General features: G+C 40.6%; 1 protein-coding gene across 4 annotated transcripts in view; it reads right to left on the bottom strand.

The window, feature by feature from the left end:
• The window catches only part of MICU1 (mitochondrial calcium uptake 1), a 265,058-nt gene that overhangs the window by 196,244 nt on the left and 42,862 nt on the right, over positions 1 to 25,952 (bottom strand). For all 4 annotated transcript variants that reach the window (XM_010373066.2, XM_010373068.2, XM_030940185.1 and 1 more), the window contains 3 exons: positions 11,598 to 11,759; positions 8,380 to 8,548; positions 550 to 712 (listed from right to left, as the gene is read on the bottom strand). In XM_010373066.2, the coding sequence (XP_010371368.1) occupies positions 550 to 712; positions 8,380 to 8,548; positions 11,598 to 11,758 (493 nt within the window). In that variant the 5' untranslated portion in view covers position 11,759. The remainder of the gene's footprint in view (positions 1 to 549; positions 713 to 8,379; positions 8,549 to 11,597; positions 11,760 to 25,952) is intronic.

The following is a 25,952-nucleotide window of genomic DNA, read 5'->3' as shown; positions in this document are numbered from 1 at the left end:
TTTATGTATGTGAAAGTTAGAATATTGATTAGATCATTCTTCTTTTTAAATGTAGGTGTTTATAACTATAAATTTCCCTCTGAGCACTGTTTTTGTGGTACTGCATAAGTTTTTGGAGGTTCTGTATTCCTTTTCATTCAACTGAAAGCATTTTCTAACTTCCTTTGTGATTATGTATTTGATCCACTGGTTGTTTAAAAGTGTGTTAATTTCATACTCCATGTTTTCTAGTTTTCCTCACTAAAGAGTGACTTGATAGCAGTTATACGTGTAATGCATTGCCTTCAGGAACAATCTAATTACAGGCAGTGAATCTCAACCAGAGGGGCACAATCTCCTCCACCTCTTACCCTGGTTGCAGATTGCCACATTAGACTGCAGGCTTCTCTTTTGTACTCCTAAAGCCTAGCACAATGCCTGATATTGAATAACCACACTGTTCATAACATTATAACAAGGACCTGTAAGATTTCAGTACTATGTAGAAAGAGACAAAGTAGCTTATAAAAAATAAATATCACAATCTTATATTTCACTTTAGCAACTTACGTTCTGGTTGTTTTTCATTGGGTGTTATGGATCGCACAAAATCTTCTGGTGTCATAAACACTTCTGCTTCACCAGGCTCATTGATGACTTTCAAGGTGGCAAAATATCGGAAGATTTTGTCTGGTGTGGAGTAGGCTCGAATCCTATTCTCATATTCCATCACCTAAAGTTAGAAATTTAGAAAGTGTTACTATATTAAGCAATGCCCATAGGCTCATACATTCTTACCATCACTGCTCATCAATTCTCATATATTTTCCATCTTATTTTGGGAAGAAATGCTATCTTTTTTTCTAGACTTAGTTTTTTAAATTACAAATGAACATCAAAAATATTTAATATTCTTGGAATTTTTTATTTCTTGCAATATACCATTCATATTCCAGTTGAGGCAATGCTCGTGTAACTTTTGTTTAAAACTTTTTTTGAAGAATTCTCTAATGTCTTAAATCATCACCGAAGGCTAGCAAAATTTTTAAATGTCATAAGAAATTTCAGATTTCAGTAATAGGGTACAATGCCATATATATGCCAACCTATAGGTTCTTAAATACCAAGTCTTTTTTTCTTTTTACAATCCTTTTCCCAGAAGAATTTTTTTAACACTCTCTTTTTAAAAAATTATCTTTATTTTTATAGAGAGAAGGTCTCGCCACATTGTCCAGGCCGGCCTCAAACTTCTGGGCTCAAGTGATCCTTCCGTCATGGCCTCCCACAAGCACTGGGATTACAGGCAGTAGCCATTGTGCCTGGCCTAAATACCAAGTTTTTACAAAGGGATTGATTTTACAGTTTCTACTTCTATGCAATTTCCTAATTCCTGAAACAAAACAGACTTTAGATTTCATAGGTTTCAAAAGCTAGTAGGTCTTCAAAGACATAATACATTAAATGAAGGCATAGAAAAATAAAATTACATATGATGGAAACTGAATTATTAACAGGTCTGAAGCAACAGACTTTGGATTATAAAATTAAGCAAATTGCCAGAGATCCTTTACATATGCCATATTTAGAAAGCAGCAAAGTTGGGAATTACACAAGCAAATGTTGGCATAGCAACAAAATCAAGTATGGCATATATTTAACTAAAAGGCTGTCAAATTAATATGAAAGTTAATTCCCTTATCTGGTATACAAGCCCCCATTCTGTACATGGAACATACAAAATACTATACCAGCCACATAATATTTAAGTGAAAAAAATGTATCTCATACCTGAATTTCACATGTTGAAATAGCCAACATAAATAATATCTTATAAATAACTGGCTAGAAAATGTGTCAAGGCAATAAAACCTATAATCTCATCAGTTCCATGTCATGAAGTAATTTACCAATGTTAAGAAAAACTTTATTGATGTTTTATTTTATTTTATTTTATTATTATTATTATTTTTTTTTTGAGACGGAGTCTCGCTCTGTCGCCCAGGCTGGAGTGCAGTGGCCGGATCTCGGCTCACTGCAAGCTCCGCCTCCCGGGTTCCCGCCATTCTCCTGCCTCAGCCTCCCGAGTAGTTGGGACTACAGGCACCGCCACCTCGCCCGGCTAGTTTTTTTCTTTTTTGTATTTTTCTTAGTAGAGACGGGGTTTCACCGTGTTAGCCAGGATGGTCTCCATCTCCTGACCTCGTGATCCACCCATCTCGGCCTCCCAAAGTGCTGGGATTACAGGTTTGAGCCACTGCGCCCGGCCTATTTTATTATTATTTTTTTGAGATAGAGTTTTGTTCTTGTTGCCCAGGCTGGAGTGCAATGGTTTGATCTCGGCTCACTGCAACCTTCACCTCTGGGTTCAATCAATTCTGCTGCCTCAGCCTCCCAAGTAGCTTGGATTACAGGCGCCGGCCACCACATCTGGCTAATTTTTTGTATTTTTACTAGAGATGGCTTCACCATGTTAGCCAGGCTGGTCTTGAACTCCTGACTTCAAATGATCCACCTGCCTCAGCCTCCCAAAGTGCTGGGGATTACAGGAGTGAGCCACCGCACCAGGCCTTTATTGATGTTTTAAATTTGCACATTAACATAGCAATTACTATAACTGTCAGTCCTGGCTAGATGTCACTTTGAGGTCACTGCAGCAGCTGTTTAACAAGGCTCTTAATTCCACTACCACATGTGCTTTTAGCAACTGAGAAAAGACTGCAGATTTGTAACCACATATGACAGGAATTTTTTCAATGCTAACTTGTAATACAATCTGAATAGATTTCACAGGAGACTTTATCAAAAGATTGAGCATATGGCGAACACACTAAAGAGTTTTGCAACCTCTCAGCAGCCTTGAGACATCGCTACAAGTTTTAAAGGCATTTTATATTACACAACATCTGTCCGCTGGGAAATAATGGCTACAGAAATACCTTTGTTTTTTTTTGTTTTTTTTTTTTTTTTTTTGAGACGGAGTCTCACTCTGTCGCCCAGGCTGGAGTGCAGTGGCCGGATCTCAACTCACTGCAAGCTCCGCCTCCCAGGTTCACGCCATTCTCCTGCCTCAGCCTCCCGAGTAGCTGGGACTACAGGCACCCGCCACCTCGCCCGGCTACCTTTTTCCATTTTTTAGTAGAGACGGGGTTTCACCATGTTAGCCAGGATGGTCTCGATCTCCTGACCTCGTGATCCACCCATCTCGGCCTCCCAAAGTGCTGGGATTACAGGCTTGAGCCACCGCGCCCGGCCTGACAAATCAGATCTTTACTGAGCAAGAGTCTAAAAAGCAGCAATACTTTCTGTAAACAGATCTCACAATTCAAAGAACAGTTTTATATATGAAAAGTACAGAAACGACAGTGGGATTTCAATACACTTAGAATTTTCTGGTTTTTGAGCCTGTGCTCTAAAAATATAAAAATCATTGGTAAATTTAAAGATGAGAAAAATTTAAAAGGCATAACCTTTTACGTCTTGTCAAAACAAGACACCATCTCTGTGGATCAGAGACTACATAGAAACATACTATGGTAGGAAGAAATGAAGTTGTAGGCTTCTGGGCTTCAGGCTGAAAACAGGCAAAGCAATTAGCAGCTCATAGTATATGGGATGAAGGGCAGTAAGTGTGCAGAAAAGGAGGCATGAACCCAGAGCTAAACTCATTGAATAAAACCAGAAGAAGCTATGGCAGGGCTTCTCTTGACCATGAAAGGAGGGTGAAGTTTTAGTAAGCTGCTACCTAGAGAAAATGCTCATTTAGAGCATTTTCCACAGCTTTGCCCCAGAACCTTTGCCAAACGGTTGTTGGGCTCAGTGTCTGGATCTTCAATACAATGAAGCACAGGCTATGAATATAAGGTCTACTTCTGAACAAAAAAACCTAGCAGGTCAGAGAAAGCAGCCACTGAAGCACTAAATAGGAAAAAGTAAGCAAAACAAACAAATGAAAACAAAAAGGGGCAGCAGCGGGATGATCTCTTAAAGCTAGGAGTTTGAGACTAGCCTGGGCGAGTCCCCATTCTATAAAAAAATTTTTTTAAAAATTAGCTGCTTATGGAGATGCATGCCTGTAGTTCTGGCTAATAGGGCTGAGGCAGGATAATAACCTGAGCCCAGAAGTTCAAGGCTGCAGTGAGCTTTTATCGTGCCATTGCATTCCAGCCTGGGTGACAGAGCAAGACTCTGACTCTACAAATTTTATTTTTTCAAATGAGCTGGGCATGGTGGCACACACCTCTAGTCCTCTCTATTGCAGCGGCTGAGGCAGCAGTATTACTTAAACCCATGAGTGCGAGGCTGCAGTGAGCTATGATTGTACCACTGCACTCCAGCCTATGTGACAGAGCAAGACCCTCTCTCCAAAAATAAAATTAAAAACTCACAAAAAACAAAAAAGCTAACTTAGGATACCAATTTACCTCTGAAGAAGATGGAAGATGATGGGGGAGGAAAGGGACTGAAGGGGAGTATAAAAGCAATGTATTTTTAAATATTCATTTATTTTTTAAAAAACAATCTGAGGGCTGGGCGCGGTGGCTCACGCCTGTAGTCCCAGCACTTTGGGAGGCTGAGATGGGTGGATCACCTGAGGTCGGGAGTTCGACACCAGCCTGACCAACATGGTGAAACCCCGTCTCTACTAAAAATATAAAAATTAGTCAGGCGTAGTGGCCAGTGCCTGTAATCCCAGCTACTCAGGAGGCTGAGGCAGGAGAATCGCTTGAACCTGGGAGGTAGAAGTTGCAGTGAGCTGGGAGATCACACCATTGCACTCCAGGCTGGGTGACGGCATGTGAAAAACAAAAACAAAACAAAACAAAAAAAATCTGAAGTAAATACAATATTAAAACTTGACAAAAGTGAGTGTTGGTTGTTTATACAATTATAAAACTTATATAATTTTATAGACTATAATTTTATAAAATATAAAAAACATTATTCTCTTTTTTCTCTGAATATTTGAAATATTACATAAAAATTAAGAGAACATAAAAGAACAAAAGTATAAATGAAAAATGAGAGGGCTGGGCACAGTGGCTCATGCCTGTAGTCCTAGCACTTTGGGAGGCCAAGGTGGGAGGATCACTTGAGCTCAGAAATTTGAAACCAGCATGGGCAACATGGTGAGACCTCATCTCCACAATGAATAAATTTTTTTTAAAATAAATGTTTTAAAAAGAAAAAAGTTAAAAGAAAAAGAAAAGTGAGAATGTGAAGGACAACATATAGAGCAGGGGTTCCCAGCCCCGGGCCGAGGACTGGTACTGGTCTGAGGCTTGTTAGGAACCAGGCTGCATAGCAGGAGGTGAGCAGCAGTGGAACATGACTGACTGAGCTCTGTCTCCTGTCAGATCAGCGGCAACATTAGATTCTCATAGGAGCATGAACCCAACTGTGAACTGCACATGCAAGGGATCTAGGTTGTGTGCGTTATGAGAATCTAATGCCTGATGATCTGCAGTGGAACAGTTTCTCCTCAAACCACCCCCTCCCACTCTGGTCTGCAGGAAAACTGTCTTCCACAAAACCAGTCCCTGGTGCCAAAAAGGTTGGGGACCGCTGATGTAGACATCACAGGACCAGACCAGAGGGAAAAAAATGAATGGGAAAGTAGGAAGAGAAAAATACATGATCAAAATGGAGAAGAAAAAGGGGATTAAAAAATGCAGTTTAAGGAGGACTTGCTGTGGTGCTGCCATCTCTCTTGCCTTCAGTCTATGCACCTCTCACTGAACTTCCAATAGCACCACGCTGGAACAGGGCATCCAGAGGTTCACAACCTCTGTGGTCCACAGCAGGCACGAGGCACTATCAAGAGGGCTCAGGGAAGAACATGCTATTTTCAGTAGAAAATAAGTGGTGGTTACTAATTATAATGACTTTGTACTCTGGATCTGGATTTTATGCACATTTATTTATAGCAAGACACCAACTGCTTAAGAAACAAGGATGTTTTAATTCATCCATGAAACAAATATGAAGAGCATTTCAAGAGGTGCAATCTCTGAAAAATAAAACAAATCCTTGAATTTACATAGGATAATAGATATGTTTTTAATAAACTTAGGACATAAGCCAGGCACCGTGGCTCATGCCTATAATCCCAGCACTTTGGGAGGCCAAGGTGGGCAGATCACCTGAGCTCAGGAGTTCGAGACCAGCCTGGCTAACGTGGTGAAACCCCGTTTCTACTGAAAATGCAAAAGTTAGCCAGACATGGTGGCGGGCATCTGTAACCCCAGCTACTCAGGAGGCTGAGGCATCAGAATCATTTGAATCTGGGAGGCAGAGGTTGCAATGAGCCTAGATCACACCACTACACTCCAGCCTGGGCAACAGACCGAGACTCCGTCTCAAAACAAACAAACAAACAAAAAACAAAACTTATGGCATAAAAATGTGGTTTATTATTTCTTAAATTGTAAATAGAGAAATTCTTAACATGTCTATATAGATCATGTAAAGGAATGAATATTCAAAGAATGACTGAAAAAACAGAATGAAGACAGAATAAGTGATGAAATAGATTATTAGAGATACAGAAAGACATTAAAACAATTATCCTTGAACAGGGAAAAGACAGCTCTTCCTCTGAAACGTTAGTGAAAGAAATAAAAATTACTTCAAATACAGATAAGATAGGTTTTGTAACTATAAGGGTTGGAATTTGAGTAAATCACACTGATAGCTTTAATTTTTTCTATGAAGTATGAGACATGCTCATCTGCTGAGCAGAGAGTAGGAGTAGAAAATGGAAGTAGGTTCAAAATAAATGTTTATTTGGGACATTTTAGCTGTATTTTGCAAAATGGAAAGTGTGACTGGTCTGTAGATGAAACTATTGGCACAGAGTAAAGTTGTGCTTTCTTTGAATTCACTCAGGGCAAAAGAGTAAATAAATGTATTCTGCCAGAAAAACAAGGATCATTGATAAAACTTGATAATTGACTTGTGATGCATAACTTTTGTTCAAATTCACCTCAATCAGACATGAATTTGGGTATAGAGAAAACACATTTAATACTTTCATCTAGGCTGGGCATGGTGGCTCATGCCTATAAACCCAGCACTTTGGGAGGCCAAGGCAGGTGGATCACCTGAAGTCAGGAGTTCAAGGCCAGCCTAGCCAACATGGTGAAACTCCATCTCTACTAAAAATACAAAAATTAGCTGGGCATGGTGGTACATGCCTGTAATCCCAGCTATCGGGAGGCTGAGGCGGGAGAATTGCTTGAACCCAGGAGGCAGAGGTTACAGCGAGCCAATATCGTGCCACTGCACTCTAGTCTTGGCAACAGAGGGAGACTCTGTCTCCAAAAATTAAAAAATAACTTCCTCTAACAGATGAAACCAGACAGAAGATCCAGATTTTACAAAGAAGAACTCTTCTTGCAAATACACAAATCACATACACACAAAATACAGAAATAACTCAAATTATCTTGTTGCATTATTAGCTATAGTATAGCAATGGAAGGCAATGCCTTGAATTTTAACCTTGACATGCAAAGTGTCTAAGAAATCTATCCTTTTCATTGTTCATCTCTCATGTTAGATGAAATCAAATACCTGATATCATAGGAACTGCTGTAGTGGAATTGAAACTTCACTGAGGCAAAGCTATATAACAGCAGGTTGTGTTCATTACATAAAATCTTTTTTTTTTTTTTTTTTTTTTTTGGTGACTGAGTCTTGCTTTGCCACCCAGGCTGAAGTGCAGTGGCACAATCTCAGCTCACTGCAACCTCCACCTCCCAGGTTCAAGCAATTCTCCTGCCTCAGCCTCCTGAGTAGCTAGGACTACAGGTGCCACCATGCCAGGCTACTTTTTGTATTTTCAGTAGAGACAGGATTTCATCACATTGGCCAGGTTGGTCTTGAACTTCTGACCTCAGGTGATCTGCCTGCCTCTGCCTCCCAGAGTGCTGGGATTATAGGCATGAGCCACCACGCAGGGTCTAATTACATAAAATCTTGATAGTCATTTGAAGTTTGTGCTGTCCTCAAAGTTACTTGGTCTTCTAGAAGTTATGTTTCCAAAGAGATTTTATTTTCTCTCTACAACTTGGTATCAGAAATACCACAAAGACTCAACTTAACGTATATAACACTTAGCATCAGGAAGATCCAGAAACAAAGAATCACCTTAGGCAGCTGAACTGAAAGAACTAAGAAAAAATATGCTAATTGCGGTTATTGGTCCTAGATCCTTTTAACTACCTCCTTTAACTTCACATTCCAAGAGTACTTTTGGCTTAGAACATGATGGAAAATAGCAAAGAAGTGTTAACTTGAAAGTGAAAATTAACCATCTGAAACATATGATTAAAAAGATTGAACTGCATTATTCTACTTTAGGATATACTTCTGATCAACTTGTAAGACTATGCTTCATACTTTTCTGTCTCTGAATCCAGAACGTTTCTTCTTTTTCTCTTCTGGATGAGGCGCAAGATCTGCAGTCTTTTTATCATGGTTACAAACATCCCCTTCATCTTTATTCTTCCCTTTATCACCAATGTCACTTTTTAGGTTGTCTACACATGGTGGAGATTCTGCATGGGCCCTGGATATGCAAAAAAGAAATCTGGATTAATCCTGAACGTCCATCATATTAGCCAAATAAGCAAACAGATACAGCTTAGCAGAGCAACAGCAACGAGACTTGTCAAATATTCTACACGAAGAAGTTCCTCAAAAAATATTAAATAGAACTTCCACATGATCTCTGGGTATATATCCCAAAGAAATGAAAGGGTCTCAAAGAAATATTTGCACATCCATGTTCACAGCAGCACTATGCACAATAGTTGAGAGGTGGAAACAACTCGTAAGTCCGTTGGCAGATGAATAAACAAAATGTGGTATATACATATAATGGAATATTTTTCAGCCTTCAAAGGGAAGGAAATCCTGTCACAAGCTACAACATGGATGAATCTTGAGGGCATTATGCTAAGTGAAATAAACCAGTCACAAAACCACAAATATTGTATGACTTCACTTACATGAGTTACCTGGAATATTTAAATTTACAGAAACAGAAAGTAGAATGGGGGTTACCATGGGCTGAGGGAAGGGGAAGCAAGGAAGTTGCTCTTGAATGAGTAGAGCTTCAGTTTTGCAAGATGAAAACGTTCTGGAGATCTGTTTCACAATGATGTGAATACACTTTACTGAACTGCGTATTTTAAAATGGTGAAGACATGTGACAGAAGCCCTCATCCATACATCTTCTCACTGAAACCAGAGACAATGAGCCCTTCCAGCACAACAACTAAATGGACTAGACTTCCAGCTATAGAGCCCCTCCTCGTTCTTCATCTCACTCCAACTCTTCCCATTCTCATCCTCCCCTTGTCCCAACTGTAACTGAAAGGGTGGAATATCAAGGTCTTTAGAAAAAAAAAGGTTAAAAAAATGTATCTTTCACTACAATAAAAAGGAACATAAAGAAGAAATAGGGGCTCAAAATAATATAATACAAGTATTTCTTTTTTAAAAAAATACAAGTATTTCTGGTAGCTGAAGCCACTGCTGTAATGATATAATACTAAAATTAATTAAATATTACAGAACTGATGAAATACAATGATGTACAAAAAGAAGACTTCTGCTTACAGCCATAATGGAGCAAACTGTAATAGATTTGACTTTCCACCAGGGCAAAAATACAGAAAATTGAACAAAATATATCAAATGATTGCTTTCAGACACTGCACAGTATGCAACTCTCTAAGAAAATGGAGGCCTGGCCGGGAGCAGTGGCTCACACCTGTAATCCCAGCACTTTGGGAGGCCGAGGTGCGTGGATCACTTGAGGTCAGGAGTTCGAGAGCTGCCTGGCCAACATGGTAAAACCCCATCTCTACTAAAAATACAAAAGTTAACCGGGTGTGGTGGTGCTTGCCTGGTCTCAGCTAGTCGAGAAGCTGGGGCAAGAGAATCTCTTGAACCTGGGAGGCAGAGGTTGCAGTGAGCCAAGATTGCACCAATGCACTCCAGCCTGGGTGACAGAGTGAAACTCCATCTCAAAAAAAAAAAAGGAAAGAAAAAGAAAAAGAAAAAGAAAAATGGAGGCCTATAATTGCCCAGAATTTCTGTCTGGAAACATTTTCTAGACCACAAAGAAGATCCCAAGCCAAATATAGTGATCTTGCTAAATTAAGGTGACAGAGATCAAAGTTTAGAAAACCTGAGGTGCCTGGAATTGGTGAGGCAGAGGACTCAAGAGGAAAAAGTCACACAGAGAAAGAGCTCCAAAAATGTATATGGAACACTCTTGAGTACTGAGTCAACACTAAGCAGTGCATTCTTCAGGATGAAACTACACAAAATTGCCAAGGAGCCACAGGCCAGTCAATTTCCAGAGTTCACAAGAGAAAACAATCAAGCTCTACCAAGTCAGACTACAAGAACCTCACAGAACACCTAAGGCATTTAATAACATCCCAGAAAGATCATCCTATATTAATAGGGCTAAATTAGCCCTAGAGGCTGGGCATGGTGGCTCATGCCTATAATCCCAACACTTTAGGAGGCTGAGGTGGTCATGTCACTTGACCCCAGGAGTTCGAGATCAGCCTGACCAACATGGTCAAACCCCATCTCTACTAAAAATACAAAACTACAAAAATACAAAAAAAAAAAAAAAAATTAGCCAGGCATGGTGGTACACACCTGTAATCCCAGCTACTTGGGAGGCTGAGAATTGCTTGAACCCAGAGGCAGAGGTTGCAGTAAGCTGAGATTGTGCCACTACACTCCAGCCTGGGCAACAGAGCAAGACTCCATCTCAAAAAACAAACAAACAAAAATAAAAAACAGAGTGACAGAGTCAGAAAAACAGTACGTATGTATTTTAAGAAAGAGAAGACTGTGGCTCGCTACATTTTCTCTTCTCTCCAAGGAAGTTTCCATAATTAGTGAAAAAAATTATCAGGGACACTAAAGTACCAAGGTTCCTTAGTTAATTTCACAGGGTCACCAAGTTGTGAAGTCTCAGAAAGCATTCATTTTCTTTTTTTTTTTTTTTCTTTTTTTCCAAGACAGTTTTGCTCTGTCTCCCAAGTTGGAGTGCAGTGGCGCAATCTTGGCTTACTGCAACCTCCACCTGACTCCCAGGTTCAAACAATTCTCCTGCCTCAGTCTCCCAAGTAGCTGGGACTATAGGCTCACGTCACTGTGTCTAGCTATTTTTTGTATTTTTGTAGAGATGGGTTTTTGCCATGTTGGCCAAGCTGGTCTCGAACTCCTGACCTCAAGTGATCCGACCACCTTGGGCTCCCAAAGTGCTGGGATTACAGGCATGAGTCAATGTGCCTGGCCGGAAACCATTCATTTTCTAAAGCTGCTATTGCTATCCCTACCCCGTTATTTAAAATGGTCAGCAGAGGAGACAGGCAGACCTTGAAGCACAGTGTTTCCTATGTATTGCCTTGGCATGTTGAATTCTTTGAAACATCTTATTTCATAGATGAATATTCATAATACCAAATGATCTGGGCAAGAAATTTTGATACAGAGTTAAGCCAGAAATCAACTCCTTTCTGACAACAGAGATGACTGGAAGAATAAAAGTATATGCAAGAACAAGATGGTTGGATAACACTCACCTCTTCCACAAAAGACCAGTACTTGCAGTTACTGCAGATGCTCCCAGGAAAGCCACCATCATTAGTCTTCGCCGGATCTGGATGGGCTGTGATCCTCCATGGTACCATCGAGAACCCACAGCCAGTTCTGCCAAAGCAGAAAGTGAGTTCAGACGAAACATCCTGGGGACAATAAGTAGAAATGATGATGATGATCCTACCAATATTTCTAATAAACATTAAAGTAATTGTTCTATGATAGGCACTATTCTAAATAAATTGCTTATATTATCCCATTTAATCCTCAGAATAATCTTATGAGAAAGTACTACTTATAAACCTGATATATTAGTCAAAGTACAATTAGAAGACAGAAACCACATGATAAATTGAAAAAGAAACTTTTAATATAAAACATTATTAAAGTCAGGTATGTGGCTCATGCCTGTAATCTTAGCACTTTGGGAGGCCAAGGAGAGAGGACTGTTTGAGCCCAGAAGTTGAAGAACGGCCTAGACAACATAGTAGGACCCCATCTCTACCAAAAAAAATCAGCCAAGCGTGGTGACATGCGCCTGTAGTCCCAGCTATTCAGGGGGCTGAGGTGAGAGGACTACTTAATCCCAGGATATTGAGGCGACAGTGAGCTATGATCAACAGAGCAAGACACTGTCTCAAAAAATAAATAAATAAAATAAATAAATAAATAAATAAAAAATTATTAGTTACAACAGGAAATTTACCACTCAGAAGTTAAAGAAATAGCAGATATAGGGAGCAGTTACTATTCGAGATCTGACACAGAGCACCAAGAAATGACCAGTCTATAAAAGGTCTACTCTCACTGACAGGGCAGAGATCAGACTGTGTGGAGAAGGCACAGCTATGTATGTCAGAGAAACGTACTAAGGTGCCACGCCAGCAAAATGCACTAGAAAGTCACTCTCTGTGATGCCAGAACAAGTCATCTACTGGACAACTCATGCCAGTGGAATTTGTTGGGAAGCTGAACTTTGCGATGCCAGGGGAAGTCACCCATGGAAAGGCAGTTTCACTAGGAAATTGCACATGAGAGTTGCTGCTAAAACTCCTTAAGAGTTGGGTGCCATTGAATATCCCACTAGTTCCAGCATGCTATAGAAGCAAGCCACAAAGGGCGCACTAGAATCAGCAAGAAACACCCCTCCTCCAGGGTCCTTCTAGTCTCTCTCCTGACAAAGTTTAACAGTAACTGGCAAAGGAAAAACTTCCAGTATCACAAACGGGACAATGAAAGATGCGTTTAGAGCTGAAATGAAAAAAAGATAACTGGTACCCACATTTTACAGATCTAAAATATAATTTGCTCAAGAGTACACAGGTAGGAAGTGATGGATCTAGAATTTGAACCTAGGGAGGACTAACTCCATACTTCAATGTCCAGGAGTTAGGTGGGGAGACTTCAACCTAGGAGGGAAGACTTTGCTGCCCCCTGCCTTATAATGCTGATACTGCTTTGAAGTTTTTATTAAATCTTTCTCACGACCAGGTCCTTGGAGGCCCTCCTCTCTACCAGATTCTCTACACTTAAAACTTCACTTAAAAAAAAATTTTAATATTTTGTTTTAAATCAGAAACATCTGTATTAGTGCATATTACTGTTCAATAAATACTTGCTCTCCCATCCCCTATCCCTTAGGCAAAATTACTTTCCTACTTTTTTCTTCCCCTTCTGCATAGTAATGCCAGGTCATAAATTTCCTACTCTTTAGGTTTTTGGTGTATGTCTTGCCATATGTCTTGCTCTAACCAATGAATGTGGACCAGTTCCATGAAGTGCTTTTAAGAGGTGCTGCTGTTAGTCTTCTTGTGTTCCTGCACTCCATCGAGAGAAGACCATGTCCCAAAGAGACACTGATCCTTCAAACTGGCATCCATAATGAACAAACTTCAGCCTGGAATAAACCACTGGCAAGCCCAGCTGAGCCAGCTGAGCACAGCTGACCTGCAGAATGCTGGTGAGAAATAAATGTGTGTTACTGTAAGCTACAAAGATTTGGGTGTCGTTTGTTGCCCCATCAAAAGCCAACTAATTCAGCATTCAAGAGAATTACTGGGAAGTTCTTATTCTTTTTCCTTTTTTTGAGACTGAGTCTTGCTCTATCACCCAGGCTGGAGTGCAGTGATGCAATCGAAGCTCACTGCAACCTCCACCTCCCAGGTTCAAGCAATTCTCCTGTCTCAGCCTCCCGGGTAGCTGGGATTACAGGCACGCGACACCTCACTTGGCTAATTTTTGTTTTTTTAGTAGAGACAGGGTTTCACCATGTTGGCCAGGCTGGTCTCGAACTCTTGACCTCAAGCAATCCGCCCGCCTTGGCCTCCCAAAGTGCCGGGATTACAGGTATGAGCCACTGCACCCGGCTAGGAAGTTCTTATTCAATAAAAATTTATTAAATTCTTATTGTATGTACAGCCCTATGTGAGACCCAGAAAGCCAAAAACTATCTACATTCTAATTAAACAAGATAAATATAAAACACTTTTAAAACAATACATTTCTAAAATCATATATATATTTTTTTTTTTGAGATGGAGTCTCGCTCTATTGCCAAGCTGCAGTGTGGTGGCATGATCTCAGCTCACTGCAACCTCTGCCTCCCACATTCAAGCAATTCTGTCTCAGCCTCTTGAGTAGCTGGGACTACAGGCGCACTCTATGATGCCTGGCTAATTTTTGTATTTTTAATAGAGATGGGGTTTCACCATGTTGGTCAGGCTGGTTCCAGACTCCTGACCTCAGGTGATCCACCTGCCTCGGTCTCCCAAAGTGCTGAGATTCCAAGCGTGAGCCAACATACCCGGCCTAAAATTATATCTTGAAGCATAAAAATATTATGATAGATATGACAGAAAACTACAAATAAAAAAGATTAAGTTGAGACTGGGTTAGTCAGCAAAAGCTTTTGTTTAGTCTTAAGCCTCAGAATGGTGTAAAATTTTGATTAAGTCAGAGAAATGTTAAGGGATACCCCCAAAACCATAGGATCATTTCAGGCACCTCCATCCAGAGAATTAATGTAAATGATTTTTTCCCTCTAGATTACGACCTTCAGGGCTCAGTACAGTACCTCACTGTTTTAATACACCAGATGGGCTGATGGAGGAAGAGGCATTTCTTTATGGTTCCACTTTTTTGTAGGGGTAATTCATTCAAATTATACAAAGTATCCATGCCCCCTTTGATTTTTCTCAAAGCACAGTTCACTAATTCCTAACTTTTTGTGTGTGTGTTTTGAGATGGAGTCTTGCTCTGTCACCAAGGTTGGAGTGCAGTGGCATGATCTCGGCTCACTGCAACCTCCACCTCCCGGGTTCAACCAATTCTCCTGCCTCAACCTCCCAAGTTGCTGGGATTACAGACATGTGCTACCATGCCCAGCTAATTTTGTATTTTTAGTAAAGATGGGGTTTTACCATACTGACCAGGCTGGTCTCAAACTCCTGACCTCAAGTGATCTGCCCGCCTTGGCTTCCCAAAGTGCTGGGATTACAGGTGTGAGCCACCATGTCCAGCCCACTGATTCCTAATTTAAACTACCTTGCACTTTGTACATATCTTCCTATAGCATAAATTTTTCTCCCTTTGCCCTAAGGCCCAAATTATTATTTTTTTTCACGTTGTAAACACATAGTCTAGCACAGGACTTGTTACATTATTAGTGCTTAAATACCTAACCATTTTACTTTCACATGTCTGTGTACAAACTATACAGGTACTTGCTCCTAACATTTAAGTATACTCTAAGTTCCTAATTTACTTAGAAAATTGTCTTCTATTATTTGGATTCAAGACAGGTTAGACTACCCAGGCATCTCCTAAAATCAATGCGCTGGTTACTATTAACTCTTCCCTGGGGCCTATACCTATAGTCTCTGAAGTCAACTTTGCTCCTAGCTCCTTTTATCCAATCTAGGTCTAATTTCAAAATTGGACCTAAATCCTGCCCTCATATAGACAAAATGGAAAAACTGTTCATCTTTTCTCCTACTTTCCATGACCTAAGCTTTAGTAACACAATTCTTATGTCCTTCCCCAATCCCAGAAATCATCTCATTTTATTGCACATACTCTAGCAAAATCCAGCACCCAGGAAGCTGTCCATTATATTTTCTTCCTGTCTGGCAACTTCTGATTTTTTTGTTGTTGTTGTTCATTTCAAAATTAACATTTCTCAAATCCACATGTACATTCACATAAATAGCACTGCTCTTCGCTACAGCAAAAATGAGCACTAAACTAAAACATGCATATCTGGAGGAAACATTATTCATCACTGACAACAGAAAGAACAGACACTTGGAAGTTTTCAATGTTTAAAATAAATAACATAGCCAATTCAAAAGTTGGAACAGGATGGGTGCGGTGGCTCACACCTGTAATCCCAGCACTTTGGGAGGCCAAGGTGGGCAAATCACTTGAGGTCAGGAGTTCGAGACCAGCCTGGCCAACATGGTGAAACCCTGTCTCTACTAAAAATACAAAAATTAGCTGGGCATGGTGGCAGGCGCCTGTAATTCCAGCTACTCAGGAGGCTGAGGCAAGAGAATCACTTGAACCCAGGAGATGGAGGTTGCAGTGAGCCGAGATTGCGACTGCACTCCAGCTTAGGTGACGGAGTAAGACCCTACCTCAAAAAAACCAAAAGTTCTAACAGCCAAGGGGTATATAAGCCTGGAAGATAAATTTACAACATCTGATCAGATGTAGAGGACAGCTAGACATATGATCAACTAAGTAAGCCACAATCACTTGAGAAGAACCTTTGAAATTTAGAGCATATGTAAAATAGGAAGCCACTTAAGTTTTTTAATAGGAAGAGGTCATGGTAAAAACATGGGTTAAAGCATATCAATCTATTTATCAGCAATGCATTGAATAAACTGCAAAGAAGCAAAGGCAGACAGAGCTGACAGGAAAGTGATCAGTACAGCCAGAAGGCATTAATAACCTAGGTATTGGGTGCTGAGTGCCTAGATTATGGTAAGTGTAGAAATAAAAAACAGAATCAAACAAAAACTTTCCAAAGAAAAACAAAATGTAGTTGGGCATGGTGGCACACGCCTGTAGCTGGGCATGGTGGCACATGTCAGCTACTTAAGAGGCTGAGGTGGGAGGACAGCTTGAGCCCAGGAGTTTAAGTTCAGCATGGGCAACATGGTAAAACCCCGCCTCTTAAAAAAAAAAAAAAAAAAGATAAAGACATTGGTATCAAATATGTATTAATATCTAACTGCACAGGAGATATGGAAGATAAAAAGGAGAAAGAAATTAAAACAATAACACCACCACTAAGTAGTATGGTAAAAAAAAACAAAACAGAAAAACACTAAGTAGTATGGTAGAAATCCAATGATCCAAGATTGGTCTCAACTGTACTACTCAACAGCTAGCTGTGTATAATAAAGAAGCTCATCCCTCCTCCTTGGGAAAAAAGTTCACCCACTGGTAAAATGAAAGAATTGCCTAGGTGAGCTTAGGGTTCCTTTTATCTCTTTAGCACTCTCACATCTTTGGTAGAAAACACTGTAACAAAATTTAATTAATTTCATTTAGGGGAAAAGACTAAGATCATATTAAGTATTCAAGATTTATTAATTTGGGCAATCTATTTCTACATACTGCGGCTCTAGGGGATTTCAAACTTTGAAAGTTCCAAGTTTTACCAACTCAGACCCAGACAAATTATGTGGTTTCCTCATAGCTAATTAGTACAAAAACTTGTAACAGATCCTTGCATTTTTGACTCCCAAATAAATAATCTTAATGAGAAAAACCTGTTTAATAACTGTTCTCAGCAGAAAAAATATAACAGCCACACTCAAAAAGTAGATCAAATGCCCAACTACAGAAAAAAAAAATGCTATAATAACATAATGGAATGGAATGTAAATATTAAAAATGATAATCATAAAATATTATTGAAATATTACTTCACAAACCAACAGAAAGTTGAGTAAAGATATACAAAGACAGTTGGAAAAGAAATAAAAATGGCTCTGAAAACTGTGAAAAGATAATCTCACTCATAATAAGATAACGCAAATTAAACTTAGATACTTCTTTTCACCCATCAAACGGACAAAAATCAAAAAGTTTGAAAACACATTTGTTGACAATGTTGCAGAATGGCACTACTGATGAGCATGCAAATCTGTACAATTTATGGAGGGCAATTTGGTAATTTGCATTAAAATCTGCATATACTGGCCTAGAAATTCCACTTCTTAATTTTTTTTTTTTTTTTTTTTGAGATGGAGTCTCGCTATGTCGCCCAGGCCGGAGTGCAGTGGCGCCATCTCGGCTCACTACAAGCTCCGCCTCCCGGGTTCATGTCATTCTCCTGCCTCAGCCTCCCCAGTAGCTGGGACTACAGGCGCCCGCCACCACGCCCGGCTAATTTTTTTTTTTGTATTTTTTTTTTCAGTAGAGACGGGGTTTCACTGTGTTAGCCAGGATGGTCTCGATCTCCTGACCTCCTGATCCGCCCGCCTCAGCCTCCCAAAGTGCTGGGATTACAGGCGTGAGCCACCGCGCCCGGCCGAAATTCCACTTCTAATAATATAACCTACTGATATACTTGCAGACTTGTGAAATTACGCACATGTATATGGTGCAGAATTATTACATCATAGTTTATAATAGCAAAACACTAAGAGCTACCCCAATGTTCACCAAGAGAAATTGGTTAAAGTATGATAAATCTATATAAAGCAATACCACGTAGCAATAAAGAGAACAGTAAAAACATGAAAAGAGTTCATAGTGTTATCTCTTTAAAAGCAATAGGCCAGCCACAGTAGCTCATGCCTATAATCCCAGCAGTTTGGAAGGCCAATATGGGAGGGTCATTTGAGCCCAGCGGTTTGAGACCAGCCTGGGAAACACAGTGAGAACCCCATTACTACAAAAAAAAAAAAAAAAAAATCTAAGGCAACATGCGGAATACCATATACAGTATACCACCTTTCATGTAAAAAGAGGAGAAAATAAGAATGCATACGTACTTATTAAGTAACAACACGCTCACAAAAAGTAATAGTAGTGGTGCTGGTGGGAGTGGGAAATAAGTAAGATAACGTACCAGAGATTTTTATGATATGCTATTTCATTTGAAACATTTATGTATTTATCCATGCAAACAAATGTATAGTATTTTGTATAAGCATTTTTATTTAAGTTTAAAGGAAGACTATAAGGTAATATGCACATGCCAACTTTGTAAAATACATAATCACATGGTTAATTTTTAAGTAAAATTTAAATTAGGCAAATAAAATTTAATGCTCCCCTAGGGATTCTACTGAAACTTTTTCATTTAAGTAAAAATAAAAGCAGGCCCAGAAGGCAGTTGTTGCATTCCCCTCAGCCAAGAACTGTCACTTACAGCCCCACCACTGAGCTCAGGCCCAATAACATCTCAACAATCAAGGCACACTATGGCAAGCTTCCCTAGTGAGATAAACCTTATGCAAATCAAGCTCATATCCTTTTGAGTATTGGCACATTCTTACACAAATTAGCAAACGATTACAATTCCAGACCATATCCTTATCCTGACTTAAAATTTCTGCTTGCCTTTTTTATATTTGATTTACCCCCTTGTATTTCTAACCCCTGACAACTGCACATTTAGAGAAGGACTGCTTGGCTCTTCCAATCCTTGTACTGGCCTAAATAAACCTCTCCTGTACTATTAACTATTACCCGACACTGTCGTTGAAAGCAGCACCTGCTAACTCTGTGGCCAAGAAACGTATCTGAGATCTACCCAAATCTGGCCACCAATGAAAGTGAGAACTCAGCTAAATAAAGTGCCAGCCGGGTGTGGTGGCTCACGCCTGTAAGCTCAGTACTTTGGGAGGTTGAGGTGGGTGGATCACCTGAGGTCAAGAGTTCAAGACCAGCATGACCAACACGGTGAAACTCTATCTCTACTAAAAATACAAACATGGTAGCACGTGCCTGTAATCCCAGCTACTCGGGAGGCTGAGGCAGGAGAATCGCTTGAACCCAGGAGGTGGAGGCTGCAGTAAGCTGAGATTGCACCATTGCACTCCAGCCTGGGCAAAGAGAGCAAAGCTCCGTCTCAAAATAATAAAATAAAAAATAAAGATGGGAAATAATGAGATAATAATGATAATAATGATTTGTTGGACATTATATAGGTTTTTGTGTGGCACAAGCAAGAGTATGTGAGTCTAAAAAAAAGACACTAACGAAAATTATCCCCAAATATGTTGAGTTTATTCGGGAATAAGAAATGAGAATTATAATCTGGAATGCATGGGATGGCAAGTCACCAGTGTATCCAGTGAGGAAAGGATAAAGGGAAGCTTTATTAGGAAAAAGGCAGAGATTCACTTAAGCGGCTTAGAAACAGAGTTCACTCATCCCAGCACTTTGGGAGGCCGAGACGGGTGGATCACGAGGTCAGGAGATCGAGACCATCCTGGCTAACATGGTGAAACCCCGTCTCTACTAAAAATACAAAAAACTAGCCGGGCGAGGTGGCGGGCGCCTGTAGTCCCAGCTACTTCGGAGGCTGAGGCAGGAGAATGGCGTAAACCCAGGAGGCGGAGCTTGCAGTGAGCTGAGGTCCGGCCACTGCACTCCAGCCTGGGTGACAGAGCGAGACTCCGTCTCAAAAAAAAAAAAAAAAAAAAAAAAAAAAGAAACAGAGTTCACTCATTCCAGAGGCCCAAAGCCATTGTTGTCAGTTCACTGGTGGAAATGCCATTACTGGGCAAGTGTTCTTTTGAGAGCACTAGGCAAGTACGCTCAAAAAAAGGACTAGGTTTATTACTAGTTGTAAAGAATGTCTAGTAATAAACCTTGTCAAAATAGGAGATGCCCAGATGACATCAAAGAGTTTCTTGTGGGGTTTTAGAAAGTTCCTGAAAATGGTTCTTTCTTTTCTCTCTCAATTTTTATGGAGATGAGGTCTTCAAGTGACCATCCTGCCTCAGCATTCCAAGTCCATGGGATTACAGGTGTGAGTCACCATGCCCGACTTTTTGGAAACACTCATCTCACACACGTAAGCAGGAGCCTCCTCTGTCTGTGACCTTCCTGGCCCTATTTTGTTTGGATCTGACAAAAGTGATTCATCCTAATATCTGTAACTTTCACAAGTATTTGTATGTTTTTACATTTTTAATAGCTTTAATTGTACAAATAATATAAAAATAAATTTTCATTGTCGAAAATGTTATACAGAAGCACATAAAAAGAGTAAATCTTTTTCAAATAAAGGCATACCTCATTCTACTGTGCTTCCCTTTATTACACACTTCATGGATATTGCATTTTTCACAAATTGAAGGTATGTGGCAACCCTGTTTCAAACAAGTTCATTGGCCCATTTTCCCAACAGCATACACATACTTTGTGCGTCTGTGTCACATCTTGGTAATTCCTGCAGTATTTCCAACTTTTTCATTATTACTGTATTTGTTATCGTGATCTAGGATCAGTGACTTTTGGTGTTACTATTTTAATTGTTTTGAGGCACCACAAACCATGCCCAAAGACGGCAAACGTAATTGGTAAACTGTGTGTGTGTTCTGCTTTACCTACCTGTCCTTTCCCCGTCTCTCTCCCCTTCCTCAAGCCTTCCTATTCCCTGAGACACAGTAATATTAAAATTAGGCCAGTAAACAACCAATCTTACAAGGGCATCTAAATGAACATTCAAGTGAAAGGACAAATTGCACATATCTCACTTTCAATCAAAAGCTAGAAGTGGGCTGGGCGTAGTGACTCACGCCTGAAATCCCAGCACTTTGGGAGGCCAAGGCGGGCGGATCACCTAAGGTCAGGAGTTCGAGATCAGCCTGACCAACATGGCAAAACCCCATCTCTATTAAAAATACAAAAATTAGCTGGGCGTGGTGGTGGGAGCCTGTAATCCCAGCTATTCGGGAGGCTGAAACAGGAGAATCTCTTGAACCCATGAGGCGGAGGATGCCGTGAGCTGAGATCGTACCATTGCACTCCAGCCTGGGCAACAAGAGTGAAACTCTGTCTCAAGAAAACATAAAAAAAAAAAAAAAAAATGCTAGGAATGATTAAGCTTATAAGGCAGGCATGTCAAAAGCCAAAAGCCAACACAGGCCAAAAGTTAGGCCTCTTACAGCAGTTAGCCAAACTGCAAATGCAGAGGAAAAGTTCTTGAAAAAAATTAAAAGTGCTACTCCAATGAACACAAGAATAAAAGAGTGAATCAGGCTTGCTGCTGATGTGAGGCAGGTTTTGGTGGTCTGGACAGAAGATCAAACCAGTCACAACATTCCCTTAAACCAAGGCGTAATCCAGAAAAAGATAAACTCTCTTCAATTACATGAAAACTAAGCAGTGAGGAAGCTGCAGAAGGAAAGTGTGAAGCTAGCACAGGTTTATGAGGTTTAAGGAAAGAGTTGTCCTCATAACACAAAAGGTGCAAGGTGAAGCAGCAAGTTATCCAGATCTAGCTAAGATCATTTGATGAAGGTGCCTACACTAAAGAGATTTTCGCTGTAGACAAAACAGCTTTACGTAGGAAGAAGATGCCATCTAGGACTTTCACAGCTAGAGAGAAGTCAATGCCTGACTTCCAAGCTTCAAAGGACAGGCTGACTCTCTTGTGAAGGGCTAATGTACGCAGTGACTTTAAGTTGAAGGAAATGCTCATTCATCATTCTGAAAATCCTTAGGGCCCATAAGAATTATACTATATCTCACAATTTGCAATTGCAAAAAATATGGAACCAACCTAAATGCCCATCAACCAACAAGTGGATAAAGAAAATGTGGTGTATATACACCACGGAATATTAGCCATAAAACAGAATGAAATAATGGCTTTTGCAGCAACTTGGATGGAGCTGGAGGCCATTCTTCTAAGTGAAGTATCTCTGGAATGGAAAACCAAATATTGTATGTTCTCATTTATAAGTGGGAGCTAAGGTATGAGGGCACAAAGGCATAATAATGATATAATGGACTTTGGGGACTCTGGAGGGACAGGTGGGAGGGGAGTGAGGGATAAAAGACTACATATTGAAGCCTAGGCATGGTGGCTCATGCTTGTAATCTCAGCACTTTGGGAGGCAGAGGCAGACAGATCACCTGAGGTCGGAAGATTGAGACCAGCCTGACCAACATGAGGAAACTCCGTCTCTACTAAATATACAAAATTAGCTGGGCATGGTGGCGCATGCCTGTAATCCCAGCTATGCAGGAGGCTGAGGCAGGAGAATTGCTTCAACCCGGGAGGCAGAGGTTGCAGTGAGCCGAGATTGTGTCACTGCACTCCGGCCTGAGCAACAAGAGTGAAACTCCAGCTCAAAAAAAAAGACTATATATTGGGTTCAGTGTACAGTGCTCAGGTGACAGGTGCACCAAAATTTCAGAAATCACTACTAAAGAATTTATCCGGCCAGGCATGGTGGCTCACGCCTGTAATCCCAGCACTTTGGGAGGCTGTGGCGGGCGGATCACAAGGTCAGGAGTTCGAGACCAGCCTGGCCAATATGGTGAAGGCTTGTCTCTACTAAAAATACAAAAATTAGCTGGGCGTGGTGGTGCATGCCTGTAGCCCCAGCTACCTGGGAGGCTGAGACAGGAAAATCACTTGAACGCAGGAGGCAGAGGTTGCAGTGAGCCAAAATAGTGTCGCTGCACTCCAGCCTGGGCGACAGGGCGAGACTCCATCTCAAAAACAAACAAACAAAAAATAATTCATCCATGTAACTGAAAACCACCTATACCCCAAAATCTATTGAAATAAAATAAATAAAAGAGATTAAACTCATAATAAAATTTTAAAAAGCAATTATGCTATATCTACTCTGCCTATGCTCTATAAATGAAACAACAAAGCCTGGATGACAACACATCTGTTTACAGTATGGCATACTGAGTATTTTAAGCCCACTGTTGAGACCTACTGCTCAGAGAAAAAAAAGAAAAAGATTCCTTTCAAAATATCACTGTTCAATGACAACGCACTTGGTAACCCAAGAGCTCTGAGAGAGATGTACAAGGAGATTAACACTGTTCATGCCTGCCAATATAACATCCATTCTGCAGCCCATGGACTAAGGATTAATTTCAAGTCTTATTATTAAGGATATAAATTTCATAAGCCTTTAACTGCTATACATAGTGATTCCTCTGACGGATCTTGATAAACTAAGCTGAAAACCTTCTGCAAAGGATTCATCATTCTAGATGCCATTAAGAACATTTGTGATTCATGGGAGGAGGTCAAAATATCAACATTAACAAGAGTTTGGAAAAAGTTGACTCCAACCCTCATGGACAACTCTGAGGGTTTCAATATTTCAGTGAAAGGCCAGGTGCCATGGCTCACACTTGTAATCCCAGCACTTCGTGAGGCCAAGGTGGGTGGATCACCTGTGGTCGGGAGTTTGAGAGCCTGACCAACATGGAAAAACCCCATCTCTACTAAAATTACCAAATGAGCCAGGTGTGGTGGCGCATGCCTGTAATCCCAGCTACTCAGGAGGCTGAGGCAGGAGAATCGCTTGAGCCCGGGAGGCAGAGGTTGCGGTGAGCTGAGAGTGCGCCATTGCACTCCAGCCTGGGCAACAGAGTGAAATTCCGTCTCGGGGAAAAAAAAAGTCTACGGCCATACCACCCTGAACGCACCCAATCTCGTCTGATCAGTGGAAGAAGTTATTGCGTATGTGGAGGAAACAGGAAGAGAACTAGAATTAGAAGTGGAGCCTGAATAGCACGCTGGAATTCTAATTCAAAAGTTGCAAGTTTGAGTCCTGCTAGAGTCAAAAAAAGAAAAATTATTTTTGTAAATTTCAATTTTTTTTAAAGTAGAGCCTGAAGATGTGAATGGATTTCTGTGATCTCACGGCAAAACTTGAATGGATGAAGAGTTCATCCATGTTCATCCAGCAGCCATCAACATGGATGAACTCTGCTCTGGAGGAACAAACTTAAGTGGTTTCTTGAGATGAAACCTACTCCTAGTGAAGATGCTGTGAACATTGCTGAAATGACAATAAGGGATTTACAATCCATTAACTTTGTTCATAAGGCAGCAGCAGGAGTTGGGAGAAGTGACTCAAGTTTTGAAAAAATTTTCAAAGAAATTACTTGTGTAAAACACTATCAATCAGCATCCTACGCTACAGAGAAATCTTTTGTGAAAGAAAAAGTCTATTGATGCTGCAAACGTCAACGTTGTCTTATTTTAAGAAATTGCCACAGCCACCCCAGTCTTCAGCAACCACTACCCCTGATTAGTCAGCAGCCATCAACATGGAAGGAAGACCCTCTATCAGCAAAAGGATTGTCACTTGCTAAAGGCTCAGATGATTGTTACCATTTTTTAGCAATAAAGATTTTTATTTTTGACATGGAGTCTCACTCCAGCACTCAAGTTGGAGTGCAGTGGTGTGATCTTGGCTCACTGCAACCTTGGCCTCTGGGGTTCAAACAATTCTCCTGCCTCAGTCTCCCAAGTAGCAGGGATTACAGGCATGCACCACCATGCCTGGCCTTTTTTTTTTTTTTTGTAGTTTTAGTAGAGACAGGGTTTCACCATGTTGGCCAAGCTGGTCTCAAACTCCTGACCTCAGGTGATCTGCCTGCCTCGGCTTCCCAAAGTGCTGAGATTACAGGTGTGAGCCACCGTTTCTGGCCCAATAAAGCATTTTTAATTAAGGCATGTACATATTTTTTTGCTGTTGTTGTTGTTGTTTTGAGATGGAGTCTCGCTTTGTCACCCAGGCTGGAGTACAGTGGTACAATCTTGGCTCACTACAACCTCCACCTCCCGGGTTCAAGCGATTCTCCTGCCTCAGTCTCCTGAGTAGCTGGGACTACAGGCACCCACCGCTACACATGGCTAATTTTTGTATTTTTAGTGGAGACGGGGTTTCACCATATTGGCCAGGCTGGTCTCGAACTTCTGACCTTGTGATCCGCCCGCCTTGGCCTCCCAAAGTGCTGGGATTACAGGTGTGAGCCACCGTGCCCAGCCTGTGTTTTAGATACAATGTTACTTACTGCACACTTCACAGACTACACTATAGTATAAACATAACATTTATATGCACTGGGAAACCAAAAAATTAATATGACTTGCTGTTTTGCAACATTAGCTTTATGGCAGTGGTCTGGAACCAAACCTGTGACGAGGCACGCCTATACCTAAAATACCATCACTCTCCCTAGAAGTAACCTCAGAAAGCAGTTTAATATGCATCTTTCCTGAAATTTTTCTATGTATTTACATATAAATAATATTGTACATTGTCTTAGTCTGTTGTGGCTGCTGTAACAATATACCTTATACTGGGTAATTCATAAAC

Source organism: Rhinopithecus roxellana, chromosome 11 (assembly GCF_007565055.1).
Source record: "Rhinopithecus roxellana isolate Shanxi Qingling chromosome 11, ASM756505v1, whole genome shotgun sequence".
Classification (NCBI taxonomy): Eukaryota; Metazoa; Chordata; class Mammalia; order Primates; family Cercopithecidae; genus Rhinopithecus; species Rhinopithecus roxellana.
This window is presented reverse-complemented; position numbering and strand designations above follow the sequence as displayed.